Source organism: Hyaena hyaena, unplaced genomic scaffold (genome assembly GCF_003009895.1).
Source record: "Hyaena hyaena isolate Hyena2069 unplaced genomic scaffold, ASM300989v1 scaffold_334, whole genome shotgun sequence".
In the NCBI taxonomy this organism is placed as follows: Eukaryota; Metazoa; Chordata; class Mammalia; order Carnivora; family Hyaenidae; genus Hyaena; species Hyaena hyaena.
In genome coordinates, this window is record NW_024080967.1 from 1803854 (window position 1) to 1821215 (window position 17362).

At 36.5% G+C, this 17362-nt stretch overlaps 1 protein-coding gene across 1 annotated transcript in view; it reads right to left on the reverse strand.

The window, feature by feature from the left end:
* CNTN1 (contactin 1) overlaps positions 1–17362 on the reverse strand; it is a 174141-nt gene that overhangs the window by 57897 nt on the left and 98882 nt on the right. The window contains exon 16 of the mRNA XM_039249355.1: positions 8685–8834. Within this exon, the coding sequence (XP_039105286.1) occupies positions 8685–8834 (150 nt within the window). The remainder of the gene's footprint in view (positions 1–8684; positions 8835–17362) is intronic.

The window sequence follows — 17362 nt, forward strand, 5'->3', positions numbered from 1 at the left end:
TGCGGTTCATGGGTTAGAGCCACAGGTCTGGCTCTGTGCTGACAGCTCAGAGCCTAGAGCCCACTTTGGATTCTGTATCTCCCTCTCTCTCTGCCCCTCCCCTACTCTCCTTCCCTCCCTGTCTCCCTCCCATTCTATCTCTGTCTCTCAAAAATGAATAAACATTTAAAAAAAACAGATGAAAGACGAATTATCCCTGGATTCCCCACACCCTTCCCCATAGGAAATAGTCATACCTTCTTCAGAGTGCTCAAAGCAACATGTTTATTTACTAAGCTGCAGATCCCAACAAATAATTATGCCTCAAAGATGAACACTTCACAAGTTCTCCTATGTTAGCCATGTAAATTCTTTGTTGAGATATGTACATTAATTGCACAGAAACAAAATGTATGGCTTTCTTGATGTCTATAAACCATGTGATGATTTCCATTTCTGATTAGGAATTAATATGAATTTGAGAGACTTTATTTTGCTATTCAATTGTCACCACATATGTGTTAGAAACGAAAAATGAATGCACAGAGGGGTTAAAGATAATTGTAGCACTTTAGATAAAATACATACTGAAGGCTGGATATTAAAATAACTCTTGGAAACCTTTTAAACTGCGTAACTCATATTCTGAAGTTAAAACTCTACATGTTACAAGAAATAAGAAATAAAGAATATGTGGTCTTACAATCAATGATTAGATGAGATTTTGTGTGTTTAACTATATGTACAAGTACTGTGGTCACAGGCAAATAATTTCAAAAATAACTCTTAGAATAATTTATTATACTGTAATTTGTTGAATCAAAAACATTGCCTTCATCAGATCAAGTATCTTTTACCAAAACATTTTACTGTAATCCTTTATATTATAATCAAAAGTAACCTCTTTATTTAGAACACAGTTAAAAATGAAATATGTTTACTATGTTAGATTGAATTTTTTTCCATTTCATTATGTTTATCTCAAACTCTTTTAACATGCTTTAATAAATCGAGATTGACTTGCTCTTCAAAGATCATCCACTCAGCTCATGATGCATAAACAAAATGCTGAAATAAAGGTAACTGCACCTTCTAATAGAGTATTTTATAACTTGCCTGATTTATTGACTTAATGTCCATTTAGCTTTGAATGTTCTGCTGTGGTTTAGCAGCTAAGGGACATTTTTTCACAGGTGGAACTGACATATACCCTACATATCTGACAAGAATCTGAACACCTTAGGGCCCTTAAATTTTTTTTAATGTTTTTTATTTGTTTCTGAGAGAGAGAGACAGAGAGAGAGGGAGAGAGAGAGAGAGAGAGAGACAGCATGAGCAGGGGAGGGTCAGAGAGAGAGGGAAAAACAGAATGTGAAGCAGGCTCCAGGCTCTGAGCCAGCTGTCAGCACAGAGCCCAACGCGGGGCTCGAACCCACGAACCGTGAGATCATGACCCGAGCCAAAGTCAGATGCTTAACCGACGGAGCCACTCAGATGCCCTAAAGGTTAAGTGTCTGACTTGATTTTGGCTCAGGTCATGATCTCATAGTTCATGGGTTCAAGCTCCACATCAGCCTCTGCACTGACAGTGTGGAGACGGCTTGGGATTCTCTCTCTCCCTCTCTCAGTGTTCCTGCTCCTCCCTGTTTGCACTTTCTCTTTCTCTCAAAATAAATAAACTTAAAAAAAAAGAATCTGAGCACTAGATACTGTATATTTGTATTCAGCCTTGCAAGAACAGAAGACTCGGGCAAATCATGATTCCTTCCAAGGAAGTAAATATCTCTAACATAAGGCAGCTTATTCAGCATTAGGTTCCAGAGTAATTTAACAGTGAACAAACTAAATTTTCTCATAACATTAATCATTAAAAAGATTTTAATAAAATATTTAGGAAAAAATAGAATATTATTGAATTAATCAAGTATAAACAATATCATTTTACTGTGAAGCATTAAAAATAAATAGCTTTTAAATTTGCCCTTCTGCCTTGAGTTCAGTCTAACAGTGATTTCCTAATGATGTTTATAAGAGTGTTTCTGTATTTCAGTCACAGAACTTAAAATTATTTAAAAGGAAAATCAAGCCAATGTCATAATTATTCTTTCAGTTTAGAAAAAGAAACTGATGCTGACAATTTTACTTTTAGACTTGAAAGCTTAGGCAATTTCCTTAGAAGTACCAATTTGAGCATTGGTGTTTTATTTAACAGTGTACACATTGGTTTATGACAAATCCTAAATTGTAATAATCATGAAGCACATAAAGACAGGCCCTTGATTCAAAATAAACTGTTGACTGCTTAGTTCTCATTAATTACTGTTTAACTTGTATAGTCATTTTTACAGAAATAAAGTTACCATGAATGTAACTTTCAAATTTAATGTGCATCAAAATCTCATTCTGATTTAAAACAAAATTTTTAGGAAGAGATTCAAATGGTTATATATGTGATTTTCTAGAATCTAGAAAATCAAAGGGATTAAAATTATGCATTATAGTCTTACATCTGCTTTTATTCTACTTTTAAATATACATTCTTTCTGATTAGCTGTTAACAAAATCAAATGAACTCCGTAATATTTGGATATTCAAATGAGAGTAGCTATTTGTAACTCTTAATGACCTGTTCTGCTGGTGGAACAGGTTGCTAACATTCCTAATGCATCTACCATGTTAAACTGATGTACTTCCCATAACAGGTAAAAATAATAGGAGGTCTGAGATAGATAGTTCACAATAATGTAATGTCTTAGGGTTTTCTTGAGCTGAAGTTGTAGGTTTATTTCTTAATATAGGCTTTGATCTCAAACAGGAAAAATTTAAATAGGTAGAGCGGAGTATATTTGTTAACTGCTCAACAGCATGATAATCTAAAAATAAATCATCTGAGGATACAAACTGAAATAATCATAATGCACAAAAGTTATTTTGAAGAACTCAAACCAATTAAGCACTATTCATTCAAAAAAGAATGAAATCTAGTTTCTCTCAGTATATTAAAAACAAAAGTATTTAATGCACATGTGAACTTTGTTTTCAAATAGAACAAATTATATTTGGTAACGGGTTCCTCTCAATCATAATGTGCAATTATCACTGTGGCTTTGATCCCTGCTTCTCTTTTTCTTCTCCTCTATTACCTATCAATTTCTACAACCACCATCTTACCCTTCTTGTTCCTCCTTTTCTCTCCCACAAATAATCTTGTAGCACAAAAGACAGTAACATAAATAGAATCTGATTCCAGTACTAAAGATGTACTTTCTTTAATTTAGCAACAAGTGAATATGTACGGCTAATTTTAATTCAATTTGTTAAATATTCCTAACTTGTGAAAGTTTGCTGAAGGGATGAAGCAGCTCAGCTTCATAAAAGACTCATCTAGAACTCAGAAATGATTTTTACATAGTGCACCTAACAGGATACTCAGATCAGCACTCTGAAGTAAGTATACAGACAAGTAGCATTATGCTATTTTTACAGGAAAGGCAAATGAATCCCAAAAGAAGTTCCTTAATTAACCAGGTCACAGTGCTTACATGTAGAGCAGCTTTAATGCAGGCCTCCTCATGGCTTAAAAATGTATACTTTTTGCTACTTTTAAAAATATTTATCTCTTTTAGTACCAATGATAGCAACTAAATTTAACAGTAACATGCTAGCTACAAAATACGCTCTTAGCACCGTTTCTCTCCATTATCAGACATAACTAAAAAACTTAAAAACAAAACTAAATAAAAAGCAGAATGGCTTCATTGCACATGAAACTAATGCTCTATGTAAAGCATGAAAGTGCCGATTCTTGTATTATTTTTTTTCTCTTTTCCTTCTGAGGATGATCCGGCATAAATAAATGCCAAAGCTGTCAAAACAAACCCAAATGCACCATTTTAGGATATCAACTCACCAACTGCACCTGCAGATCCATTAGCTATGAGGGTATGTCTTAATGACACATTACTTTGAAGGATGCTTTTGTTATCTCTTTCTTACAGTCAAAATTAAATGGGCTACAATGAATTACAAACACATCTTCTAATTCTTCATTTGGGACCATCCATTTTATAATGCACTTGTCTGAATCCAAAGACTATACCCAACCTTGCACTGTGATCTTAACATTAAGTAATTGGACAGATAAGGGCATGTGCTGCATTAGATAATGTTGTGTCTTTCAATCAGCATAATGAGGTGCAGGGGCAACCTTTCCATCAAATGGGAACCAGCCTTTATCCCACATAACATATGCTGGCATCTTTTAGAGAGTTGCTATAATGGTACATGGCAAGACAAACATCCCCTTGTTTTAAAAAGTATTTTTATTTTTTCGTAAGAATGAACAATGTGAATGTCCAATTTTGTACAGATTAAATTTTTTAAAAGGGGGAAGAAAAGAGAAACGTTTAAAGATAACTTCTAGTTAATTTTATTATATTAAATGTATATTCCTCTATATTAAATATATATATTCCTCCAAGATGATTAGAAATTACATGAAGTTATATGATTCTCTATATACTTATAAAATTGTAAATACAGTGCCAAATGTGGTGATCAATTACAGCATAGACAATATTTTCTTATAAGCATGTTAAACTGTAAAATGAGAATAGCATAATAAATACATTTTATTCAGCAAATATTATGCACCAGATAGTACTGCTTTAGTTATATGTTTTTAATCATAAAAACCATCTAAAAATAAATAATTTCCACTTAGAGATGAGAAAGCTGTGAGAGGTTAAGTTATCTGCCTCTAATCAAAGGCTTGAAACAACGGTACTAAGATTCTACTGAAGAATCAGTGTCCTGGAGCTTCAATACTACACACTGCTTTCAACTGAGGTTGAAAGGTCTTTAGAGTTACATATAAACTATTGGTAGTGAGTATTTCAAAAGGACCCTGATCTTCTAAATATGATATTAAATATAAATCATTAATGCAGATTCAAAAGTCAGACTAAATCTTTCTCTGAGACGCTTTTTGTTCTTATTCCTAAAAACATATTTAATCATTTCTACTTTGAGATTTTAAAAAAAATCTTAAAATAATTCCTTCCAGTGATCAACCCAGGTATACCACAGCAATCACCTTCTGAAATTAAATAATTAAGATACTGTTTGTAACAGAACTCCTGTGGAGGAGTAGAGAAGGTCTATATCTATTATCAATGCCAGAGAAAGTATCTTCCTTCCTCTATGAACAATTTACTATTTCAAAATGTGTGTTCAAATTAAGTCTTAGTTCATACTGTATTAGTCAAGAGATCATGGAAGGTTAATCAACCTCAAGAGATTTTTTTTTAAAAAGGCCTATATTTAAGAATGATATATTTTTTTATTTTAACTTATTTTTTTATTTTTTATAAATGTCTATTCATTTTTGAGACACAGATAGAGACAGAACACGAGTGGGGGGTGGGCAGAGAGAGAGGGAGACACAGAATCTAAAGCAGGCTCCAGGCTCTGAGCTATCAGCACAGAGCCCAAACCATGGCTTGAACCCACAACTGTGAGATCATGACCTGAGCCGAAGTCCAATGCTTAACCGACTGAGCCACCCAGGAGCCCCAAGAATGTTATAATTTTTTAACTGAAATAAGTTTACATAGGCATAAACTTAATCATTTAATTTTATTTTTGCAATTTTATTTTGAAAATGAATACTTGTCAAATCAAATCAAGAATAAGATCTCTCAGCATGAAATTATGTGGTTAAAACCACCAGTCAGATCATGCCCATGTTCCTTTTTATTTTTATCTTTCAATAAAGGGAAACTGCATTCAGTCCATCATACAGATGTTTCTATTAAAAACAAAAGTGACTAGGAACTAATAATAAAAACCAAATACAAGGATCCTGGCTATATGGTATCTGTACTCTATAAAGCTTCAACTTATATTACCTCTTTACCCTAATGAGATTCTTGTGAGAGAGAACAAAGGAACAGTTGTGTTCATTTCACAGGTGGATATAGCAAAATGAACAAAAAAAAAAAATTAGTGTTTTGTCATATCTAGCTCTATAGTTGAGGATGAAATCTAAACTACTATAAGGACACTAATAAAGGTTTATATAAATACAGATTTTGGGGTTTTTCATGCTTATTTACTTACTTTGAGAGAGAAAGAAAGCATGTACCTGTGTGTGAGTGGGGGAACGGCAGAGAGACAGGAGAGAATCCCAAGCAGGCTACACACTATCAGTGTAGAGCCGTACAAGGACTTGATCTCACAAATTGTGAAATCATGACCTGAGCTGAAATCAAGAGTCAGAAGCTTAACCAAATAAGCTACCCAGGATCCCCTAAATACACATTGTTAGAGTCCTACTTGAGAAAACAGCTTTAAAAGAGAAAGCTTAATATATGAGAAAAGGTGTCAAGCAGATCTGGATTTGAACTGAGTCTTGCAAGTAATTACATTAACTTAACGCTATTTACTGTCTCTGAGTCTATTACCCATTAATGAACTTTGGATAGTAATACCTACCTTAAAATATTATTAAAAGAATTAACTGAAACGTGAAAATACTCAGTGAGGATCAGTATTTCAGTGTTTATTATCTTCCTATATTACAGAATCATCATTTTTATCTGGTAAATAATGTAGCAGACTACATGAAACTTTCAGAGATTATTGACGGCAGTCCTGTGAATAATTTATCTCTAAGAACTAAGACATTAGAGTTCATAATTCTATTTAGAATTTAGGCCAAGAAATTGAGGTAGCCCAAAATGTGGATTAGTGATATTAAGATATCACAATAGAATTTTAACAGCAGTCTGTCATTTTTAAAATTTTTCTCTCACAGGCACCTGGGTGGCTCAGTCAGTTATTGTCTGACTTCAACTCAGGTCATGATCCCATGGTTCATGGGTTTAAGTCCCATATCAGGCTTTGTGCTGACAGTGCAGAGACTGCTCGGGATTCTCTTTCCTTCTCTCTCCTCTGCCCCTCCTCCACTTGCACTCTCTTTCTCAGAGTGAATAAACTTAAAAAAAAATATTAAAATCTCTTCTCCCAAATAAAGCACTAAACTTTGGCAAGGCAAAGTAAAAATAAATTTAGAGAGCCTACAAAACATTTTCTTTTTCATAGACAAAGAACAATAAAATAAAAGAGCTATTAGTAGAATCAGAACAATATTTTTGCCTGGTAATGCAAGGAAAAGGAAAATAGAGCTGAGTACTTCTGTACCAAAGACTATTAATGGAATTGGTATTTAGCATAAAAATGTGAACCTGAATTGGAAGACCATCCAAGGTTGAGCTGGGGTCAAAGAGCATATTTAGAGTGACACCTAGTATGAAAAGAACACATTCTAGCTATTTCTCAGAGAAACTATGACTCCCCTCATGGTTTAGATCTGAGAAGTTCTAATCCCATGGTCTCCACTCCCTGTTCGCCTAACCCACCCCCAAACACTTGACCACACCACATGGCCACACAGTTCTAAATGTCTTTGAGGGACATCCAGAATTGTGAACCTTCTAAATCACAGAACTTACTTACTTAAGGATCTCCCTGGTTAAGATTCAAAATTTACATGAAAGTTTATATTCTATTTTTTAATGTTTATTTATTTTGAGAGAGAGAGAGAAAGACAGAGAGAGCACAAGTTGGGAAGAGGCAGAGAGAGAAGGAGAGAATTGAGAATGATTAATGGGAGTTTGGCTCTAATATCTGCATAGAGGTAGACATATATTCTGAGAGAGAAGAGAGATTAAGTGCAGGTAAGGACTTAGTTCCATTTTGGAAAGGGTTCTCCATTTATTTATGTAGAACTGTATTTCTATCTAGTCTAACTTTCCTAAGAACTTTTGTAATATGTCTAATGCAGTTTGCTGGAGTCAAAGAAAGAGCTTCAGCCTTTGTACATTAAGAAATTTTTCATTTCATATTTGTGGTAATTTTTTGAATATAAGTTATAAATTGGTTTTGAGCATTTGAATTTTTAATCTTTAATTTTTTTAAGTTTATTTATTTTGAGAGACAGAGAAAGTGGAGGAGGGACAGAGAGAGAGAAGGAAAGAGAGAATACCAGACAGGTGCCATGCTGTCAGCATAGAGCCCGATGTGGGGCTTGAACTCATGAATCATGAGATCATGACCTGAGCCAAAACCAGGAGTTGAATGCTTAAATGACTGAGCCACTAGGTGCCTTTTAATTAATTAATTAATTTTTTAAGTTTATTTTGAGAGAGAGAGTGCGCATGCAAGGGCATAAGAGTAGGAGAGGGGCAGAGAGAAAAGGAGAGAGAGAATCCCAAGTAAGCTCACTCAGCATGTCAGCTCACAACCCGACACAGTGCTCGATCGCATAAACCATGAGATTATGATCTAAGCAGAAATCCAGAGTCAGATGCTTAACTGAGTGAGTTACCCTGGTGCCCGAACATAAAGTTTATATTCTAAATACTAACTTCATGTTAGTAATGCCTAGCGGAATTTGCAGTCATTTCTACTTACCTGTTACCTTACATTAATTATGTAAAAATATTCTTAAACATCATACTACCTCTTCTTTTATTTTTTACTGTCTTGTCACAGAATACACACACCTGTGTGAAATACATACACACATTTTTGATAAATTACTTACCTCAGAGCATTATTTATTTCCAAATACATTCAACTATATATGAAAATGGCACCATATATATAAACCTTTTCAATTTTAAAAAGTTTCTTCAACATACCAGCACCATCTGTTTTAATTCTGTTTGATGGTATACTGGGCTCTCCTATACCCAACGTATTGGTTGCTACCACACGAAATTCATACTCCATCCATGGGATTAAATCCACTGCTCTTGCTGCCTCCATATTTCCTTCAATGATTGGGGGATCTAAACAAAATGAACATTAAACAGAATATTAGTTGAATAACATCACTTTTGTAATCCCCCATTTTAATTTTACTATTTTGAGAAGATGGCACATATTCCATTGAGCTGAAATAAAAATAAATACTAGACATGACAGAATATTAAGTTCAAGGGAGTAAGCAGAGAGGTCATTTATAAATAAAAAACTACAAAAAGTGATATGCATGTGGATCATCTATCTCATAAGCCTAAGGTCAGAGGGTTGAAATCTGCACTTCTATTGAGCTCCCAGGTCATGTATTTACTGCTAATCCATGGGGCTTACCTGGAATAGCAAGGAGCTATATTCTAAACATAGAATCTAGAAAGACTTCCTGAGGCAAAAGTACAACTGGGGCAGTTAAAAAACTTTGTGGACATCCACTGACATTGCACATGGGCAGTGAATAATTTATTGTTAGAGTACCTATAGGTTTATACCCTTTTTTAGTTGGTTTTGTATATTTCTACACAAAACATTTGGGGCAATGATAACACATGTTATAATAATTTATTAAGAACTCATGCTGCTAGATAATGAAAAGATTATAAATTATGGAAAAAATATGATCTGAGATTGTTTATCTCATTGAGATATGATAAAACATACAACCAAGGCAGGACTATACAGTATTTTAAGCTCTCTTAAAATATTTCCACAGGGGCGCCTGGGTGGCTTAGTTGGTTAAGCGTCCGACTTTCGCTTAGGTCATGATCTCGCGGTTCGTGGGTTCGAGCCCCGCGTCGGGCTCTGTGCTGACTGCCAGCTCAGAGCCCGGAGCCTGTTTCAGTCTGTGACTCCCTCTCTCTGACCCTCCCCTGCTCACGCTGTCTCTCTCTCTGTCTCTCTCCTAGAAATAAAAAAAACATTAAAAAAAACATTTCCACATGTGTTTTTAATAACAAACATAACATACATATGCATGTAAATACCTGTACATCACTTGTTTGGAAAATCTGTTCCTTTAGGCTTGTCTATGACTCATTATCTCATTATTTAGGGAATTTTTTCTGGCAATGTAGACCATGAATCTATAGTTTTTCAAGATGCTCTTCCCATCTCTACAATAAATGCCCAATGTCCCAGTTTCTGCTTTTGGTCAAATTCCTGTGTGGCTCAGACCATGCCATGCCTCACCCTGGCATTATAATTCTCCTGGATACTAATTTTTCCATCTCTTCTGTTATTTTGTTATGAACTTATTCTATACATTTGATGTTTATTTTTGACTTTCTGATGGAAAATTTGGCTTCGCCTTCTGCTGTTTTGATTCTGCCTCTTTATTTTCTATTTCTTCCACCCTTCCTTCACACCAATTCAGAATACGCTTTGCTTCATATACCTAAGGACTTCTTTTAGGTAGCTGGAGGAAGAGAGTGTAGTTTTAGTTTGTAAAGTGCTCTTCGTAAAGAAAAGAGAAAAATACAGCTGGTTGTTATGACACTGGGTAGTCCTCTTTCCCTCTAGAGGCCTTCAAATAATTTTGAGCCTACTATGAAAGAAAAAACTTTTATAGTAGTGGGTTGAACTGTGCCTACCAAAAAGTTTTGCCTATGCCCAAATTACAAGAACCTGTGAATGTAACTTATCTGGAAAACCAGTCTTTGTGTATCCTTTCAAGTGTAAGACCAGAGTTAATTTAAGGATCCTGGGATGAGATCAGCCTGGATTACCTACATGGGCCCTAAAACCAATAATAAATGTCCTTATAAGAAAAACATAGGGGAGAGACATATGTAGAAAAGGAGGCTGTGATGTGACCACAGAGACAGAAGTTGAAGTGGTGTGGCCACAAGCCAAGGAACATCTGGAGTCACTGGAGCCTGGGAGAGGTAAGGAATTAATTGTTCCCTAGAGCCCTTGGAGAGGGTGCAGCCTTGCAAACACCTTGATTTTGGACTCTGGCCTCCAGAACTTTGAGAGTCTAAATTTCTGTTGTTTTAAGCAACCAGTTGGTTACCACAGCCCTAGGGAACCAATATATGGTTTTAAAGTCAGAATCTGATGGAACTATTTATGAGTTTGTAATCTTATGAGTTTGGGGCCTAAGTAAAAACATATGGTAGAAGGCTCAAAGAGGCAGTACACTCTTTCCCCTTCCTGTGCTGCAAAATTCCAGCACCATTAAAATGTTTATTTATTTATTTTGAGATAGAGAAAAAGAGAGAGTGGGAGGGACAGTGAGAGAGGCAGAGGGAAAATCCCAAGCAGGCTCTGGAACTGAGCCACCAAGATGCCCCTTAATCCCAGTACCATTTAAATGCTTGAAGAATAAGAATGTTGGAAGCCCTCCAAAGGGTCTCTCTTGACAAGTGTATGGTATTCTCACGATGGTCAAAGCTAATCAGAACTTTTCAAGCAGCTGGGCAGTTAACAGGTATGGGTAAGGGTAGGTTGGCTCAAAACAAAAAGAACCAGAAGGATTTGCAGCAGAAACTGTAGCTGATAGACTAATTTTGAGCATGTGTCAACATCCAGGATGAAAATACTCCCAAATAAATGGAAGGTCAAGAATATGTTCAAAAAGTAGAAAACCATACTTGACCACAGCAAATATCTGGAGGAATGGTGAAAGGTAAAGAAGGAAAAGTCTACTGGGGTCATTTTGTGGTGAACTTTGGATTCCAGGTGAGGCTGTCAGTCTTCTGATTTAAAGACTGAGATGAAGAAAGAAGGAGTAAGCAAAAAGTCTTGGAGTTACTACCATAAGATAAACACCAGTGAGAAACCATCAACTCAGGGATGCAAGCAACTCTTTCAGAAGGGGAAACAAGAAATTGATGGTAGCAAGATGGACTTCTGAAGTGAATCTTCTGAATGGTTAGGAAAGAATTGGTATCTGTAAGTTAAGGATAGTATTCTCTACCAGTATTGCTAAAAGTATGAAAAGTGCTCTTTCTGGAACAAAACCTATTACAATCATTCTTGTTAATATACATTAACATCAGTACTTATGAGAATATATATATCCCAAACAAAAATGTTTTGGTATACTTTTATAATACCTCCTAAATAAAACCATTTATGTAAAAAGTAGGGGTAACTTAGTAAAAAAAAAAAAAAAAAAAAAAAAAAGACTAACATGTTCAGTTTAGAAAAATGTATCTAGAATTAAAAGTGGCTTCGGGGCACCTGGGTGGCTTAGTTGGTTAAGCGTCCGACTTTCGCTGAGGTCGTGATCTCGCGGTTCGTGAATTGGAGCCCCGCATCGGGCTCTGTGCTTACTGCCAGCTCAGAGCCTGGAGCCTATTTCAGAGTCTGTGTCTCCCTCTCTCTCTGACCCTCCCCTGCTCACGCTGTCTCTCTCTTTCCTAGAAATAAAAATAAAAATATTAAAAAAAAAAAGTGGCTTCTATCTGGCCTGTTTTCCATTCCACAAATTGGGGCAGGACTTTTGAACAGCTCATCATAAGAGGATTTTAAAGCTTGTGAGAATTTCTCTTTAATTTTTTCCCAGCTCTAATCTCAACACAGGCAGTCCACACTAAACATTTCTTCCGCCTCCTCTTGTTTGTTGACTTGTGCACATTCACATTTCTTCTACTTCTTCTACATGTTTTGGAACTCTCTGGGCCTAATATACCTAGCATAGTATTTTGCAAATAGTACTACTAAATAATTATTTGTAAAAATATAAATAAAATATAAGTACCAAAGTTCTACTTATTTAGAGAAGACAGTGTATCAATGCAAGAAGCACAGCCTCGTGTATAACACTCACTACAGTCTCCTTCATCCCTGAATCATGTAGGCTACTGGTGAAAGACAAGAAGGGCATTCCTTTACCCGGCCCCACCAAAGAATATCCAACACTCTGTGGCTTTGATGCCGATATGCAGTCCATAAATTATCTTCATTTGTCAGACAGTACGTTTTGTCTCAATCCACTTAAGTAAGCCCTCTCCCAATCTCTTTAACTGTAAGTTGCTCTTTTCTCCTGGACTGTTATTGTTTGTTACACCTCTATTATACATTTTTATTTGTTTTATTCTGGCCCTGAATATCCCTATAAGTGGATTTTTACCCCATGCAATCCTCTCCAAACTCCTTCAGCCTTGGTAGGAACCATTGGATATATTTTATTTTTCCCAAACCACCCACAAAGACAGGTTAGAGACAGAGTTCAGCTTTGCTTTGGAAGCAGATTCAGTCTGAGCTGAATGAAGAACAGTCCGAAGCAGAGGGACTTTGTGTTCCCTCTCTTCAGCCAAATTCCTTGCAACCTGTTTGTTCTTCCTAGAGTTAGAAAGAGAGGACGTTACTTTGCACAATTGAGGCAAGTGCTAGGAATCAGGACTGGGGTCTCAAGATCCCGAGTTTTAAGTGGGTCAGTTCTGAGCCAGGCCATTGTTTAACAGATAATTTCAGTATTGAAAATCAGATTTTAACTGTATCATGACTGTCAGAGGCTTCTTCGTGTAAAAACTATACTGAGTATTAACATGATAGTTACTTAAATCTTGATTTTACTCCTGACTATAACTCTCAATCAAAGGGATATAGAGCAGGAGACATACTCTTTACTTTTTTTTTTCATGAAATCCAATTTATTCATTTTCTCTCTTTTTTTTTTTTTTTTACAAATAGTTTATTGTCAAATTAGTTTCCACATAACACTCAGTGCTCATCCCCACAAGTGTTCTCCTCCATGCCCATCCCTCCTCCCCCCCACATCCGTCAGTCCTCAGTTTTTGTCAGCATTCAAAAGTCTCTCATGGTTTGCCTCTTTCCCTTCCCCCCATCATTTTCCCCCTTCTTCTTCCCCTTGTTCCTCAGTTAAGTTCCTCCTAATCCTCCTATACGTGCAAACATATGATATTTGTCCTTCTCTGCCTGACTCATTTCGCTCAGCATAACACCCTCAAGGTCCATCCATGTTGCTACACATGGCCAGATTTCATTGTTTTTCATCGCCATGTAGTATTCCATGGTATAGATAAACCACATCTTCTTGATCCATTCGTCTGTTCATGGACACTTAGGCTCTTTCCATGTTTTAGCTATTGTGGAGAGTGCTGTTATGAACATTGGGGTACATGTGCTCCTATGCCTCAGCATTTCTGTATCCCTTGGGTAAATTCCTAGCAGTGCTATTGCTGGGTCATAAGGGAGTTCTATTGTTAGTTTCCTGAGGAACCTCCACACTGTTTTCCAGAGGGGCTGTACCAGTTTACATTCCCACCAACAGTGTAGGAGGGTGCCCGTTTCTCCACATCCTCGCCAGCATCTAGAGTTCTCTGATTTGCTCATTTTAGCCACTCTGACTGGCGTGAGGTGGTATCTCAGTGTGGTTTTGATTTGTATTTCCCTGATGAGGAGGGATGCTGAGCATCGTTTCATGTGTCTGTTGGCCATCTGGATGTCCTCTTTGGAGAAGTGTCTGTTCATGTCTTCTGCCCATTTCTTCACTGGGTTGTTTGTTTTTCGGGCGTGTAGTTTGGTGAGTTCCTTATAGATTCTGGATATTAACCCTTTATCTGATATGTCATTTGCAACTATCTTTTCCCATTCCGTTGGTTGCCTATTAATTTTCTGGGTTGTTTCCTTGGCTGTGCAGAAGCTTTTAATCTTGATGAGGTCCCAACAGTTTATTTTTGCTCTTGATTCCCTTGCTTTTGGGGATGTGTCAAGTAAGAAGTTGCTGCGGTGGAGGTCAAGGAGGTTGTTTCCTGCTTTCTCCTCTAGGGTGTTGATAGTTTCCTGTCTCACGTTCAGGTCCTTTATCCATTTTGAGTTGATTTTTGTGCATGGTGTGAGAAAATGATCTAGTTTCATTCTTCTGCATGTTGCTGTCCAGTTCTCCCAACACCATCTGTTAAAAAGGCTGTCTTTTTTCCATTGGATATTCTTTCCTGCTTTGTCAAAGATCAGTTGGCTGTATACTTTTGGGTCCACTTCTGAGTTCTCAATTCTGTTCCATTGGTCTATGTGTCTGTTTTTGTGCCAATACCATACTGTCTTGAGGATGACAGCTTTGTAGTAGAGGCTGAAGTCTGGGATGGTGATACCTCCCGTTTTGGTTTTATTTTTCAGTATTACTTTGGCTATTCGGGGTCTTTTGTGGTTCCATACAAATTTTTGGATAGTTTGTTCTAGTTTTGAGAAGTATGCTGGTGCAATTTTGATTGGAATTGCATTGAATGTGTAGAGTGCTTTAGGTAGTAATGACATCTTAACTATATTTATTCTTCCTATCCATGAGCATGGAATGTTTTTCCATTTCTTTGTGTCTTCTTCAATTTCCTTCATAAGTTTTCTATAGTTTTCATCATACAGATCTCTTGTATCCTTGGTTAGGTTTATTCCGAGGTATTTTATGGTTTTTTGTGCAATTGTGAATGGGATCAGTTTCTTGATTTCTCTTTCTGTTGCTTCATTATTGGTGTATAAAAATGCAACCGATTTCTGTACGTTGATTTTGTACCCTGCAACTTGGCTGAATTCTTGGATCAGTTCTAGTAGGCTTCTGGTGGAGTCTGTCGGGTTTTCTATGTAGAGTATCATGTCATCTGCGAAGAGTGAAAGTTTGACTTCCTCTTTGCCAATTCTGATGCCTTTGATTTCCTTTTGTTGTCTGATGGCTGATGCTAGGACTTCCAGCACTATGTTAAACAACAGTGGTGAGAGTGGACATCCCTGTCGTGTTCCTGATCTCAGGGGGAAAGCTCTCAGTTTTTCCCCGTTGAGGATGATGTTAGCTGAAGGCTTCTCATAGATGGCTTTGATGATGTTTAAGTAGGTTCCTTCTATCCCAACTTTCTCGAGAGTCTTTATTAAGAAGGGATGCTGTATTTTGTCAAATGCTTTTTCTGCATCTATTGACAGGATCATATGGTTTTTATCTTTTCTTTTATTGATATGATGGATCACATTGATTGATTTGCGAATGTTGAACCAGCCCTGTAACCCAGGAATGAATCCCACTTGATCTTGGTGGATGATTCTTTTGATATGCTGCTGGATTCGATTTGCAAGGATCTTGTTGAGAATTTTTGCATCCGTATTCATCAAGGATATTGGCCTATAGTTCTCTTTTTTTGCTGGATCTCTGTCTGGCTTGGGAATCAGAGTGATGCTGGCTTCATAAAATGAGTCCGGGAGTTTTCCTTCGACTTCTATTTTTTGGAATAGCTTGAGAAGAATTGGGATTAATTCTGTTTTAAATGTCTGGTAGAATTCCCCAGGGAAACCATCAGGTCCAGGGCTCTTATTTGTTGGGAGATTTTTGATCACTGATTCGATTTCTTCACTCGTTATGGGTCTGTTCAGGTTTTCTATTTCTTCCCGTGTGAATTTTGGTAGTGAGTGTGTGTTTAGGAATTTGTCCATTTCTTCTAAGTTGTCCAATTTGTTGGCATATAATTTTTCATAGTATTCCCTGATAATTGCTTGTATTTCTGAGGGGTTGGTTGTAATAAGTCCATTTTCATTCATAATTTTGTCTATTTGGGTGCTCTCTCTTTTCTTTTTGATAAGCCTGGCTAGAGGTTTGTCAATTTTGTTTACTTTTTCAAAAAACCAACTCTTGGTTTCATTGATCTGTTCAATTGTTTCTTTGGTCTCTATGTTGTTTATTTCTGCTCTAATTTTTACTATTTCTCTTCTTCTACTGGGTTTAGGGCGTTCTTGTTGCTCTGCCTCTAGCTCCTTTAGGTGAGCTGTTAGATTTTGGACTTGTGCTTTTTCTAATCTCTTGAAATAGGCCTGGAGAGCAATGTACTTTCCTCTTAGGACTGCCTTGGCCGCATCCCATAGATTTTGAATTGTTGTGTTTTCATTTTCATTTGTTTCCATATATTTTTTAATTTCCTCTCTAATTGCCTGATTGGCCCATTCATTCTTTAGAAGGGTGTTCTTTAACCTCCATGTTTTTGGCGGTTTTCCAGACTTCTTCCTGTAATTGATTTCAAGTTTCAAAGCATTGTGATCTGACAGTGTGCATGGTATGATCTCTATTCTTTTATATTTATTGAGGGCTGCTTTATGTCCCAGTATGTGATCTATCTTGGAGAATGTGCCATGCGCACTTGAGAAGAAAGTAAATTCCCTGGCCTCAGGATGTAAAGTTCTAAATATATCCGTCAGATCCATCTGGTCCAATGTGTCTTTCAAGTCCATTATTTCTTTAGTGATTTTCTGTCTGGTTGACCTATCCATTGCTGTAAGCGGAGTATTAAAGTCCCCTGCTATTAGCACATTCTTATCTATAAGCTTGTTTCTGTTTGTGATTAATTGTTTTAGATATTTAGGTGCTCCCATATTCGGTGCGTAGACATTTATGATTGTTAGTTCTTCCTGATGGATGGACCCTGTAATTATTATGTAGTGCCCTTCTTCATCTCTTGTGATTGTCTTTAATTTAAAGTCCAGTTTGTCTGATATAAGTATCGCTACTCCGGCTTTCTTTTGATTTCCTGTAGCATGATATATATTTCTCCATCCCCTTACTTTTAATCTGAAGGTATCTTCCCGTCTAAAATGAGTTTCTTGTAGACAGCATATAGATGGA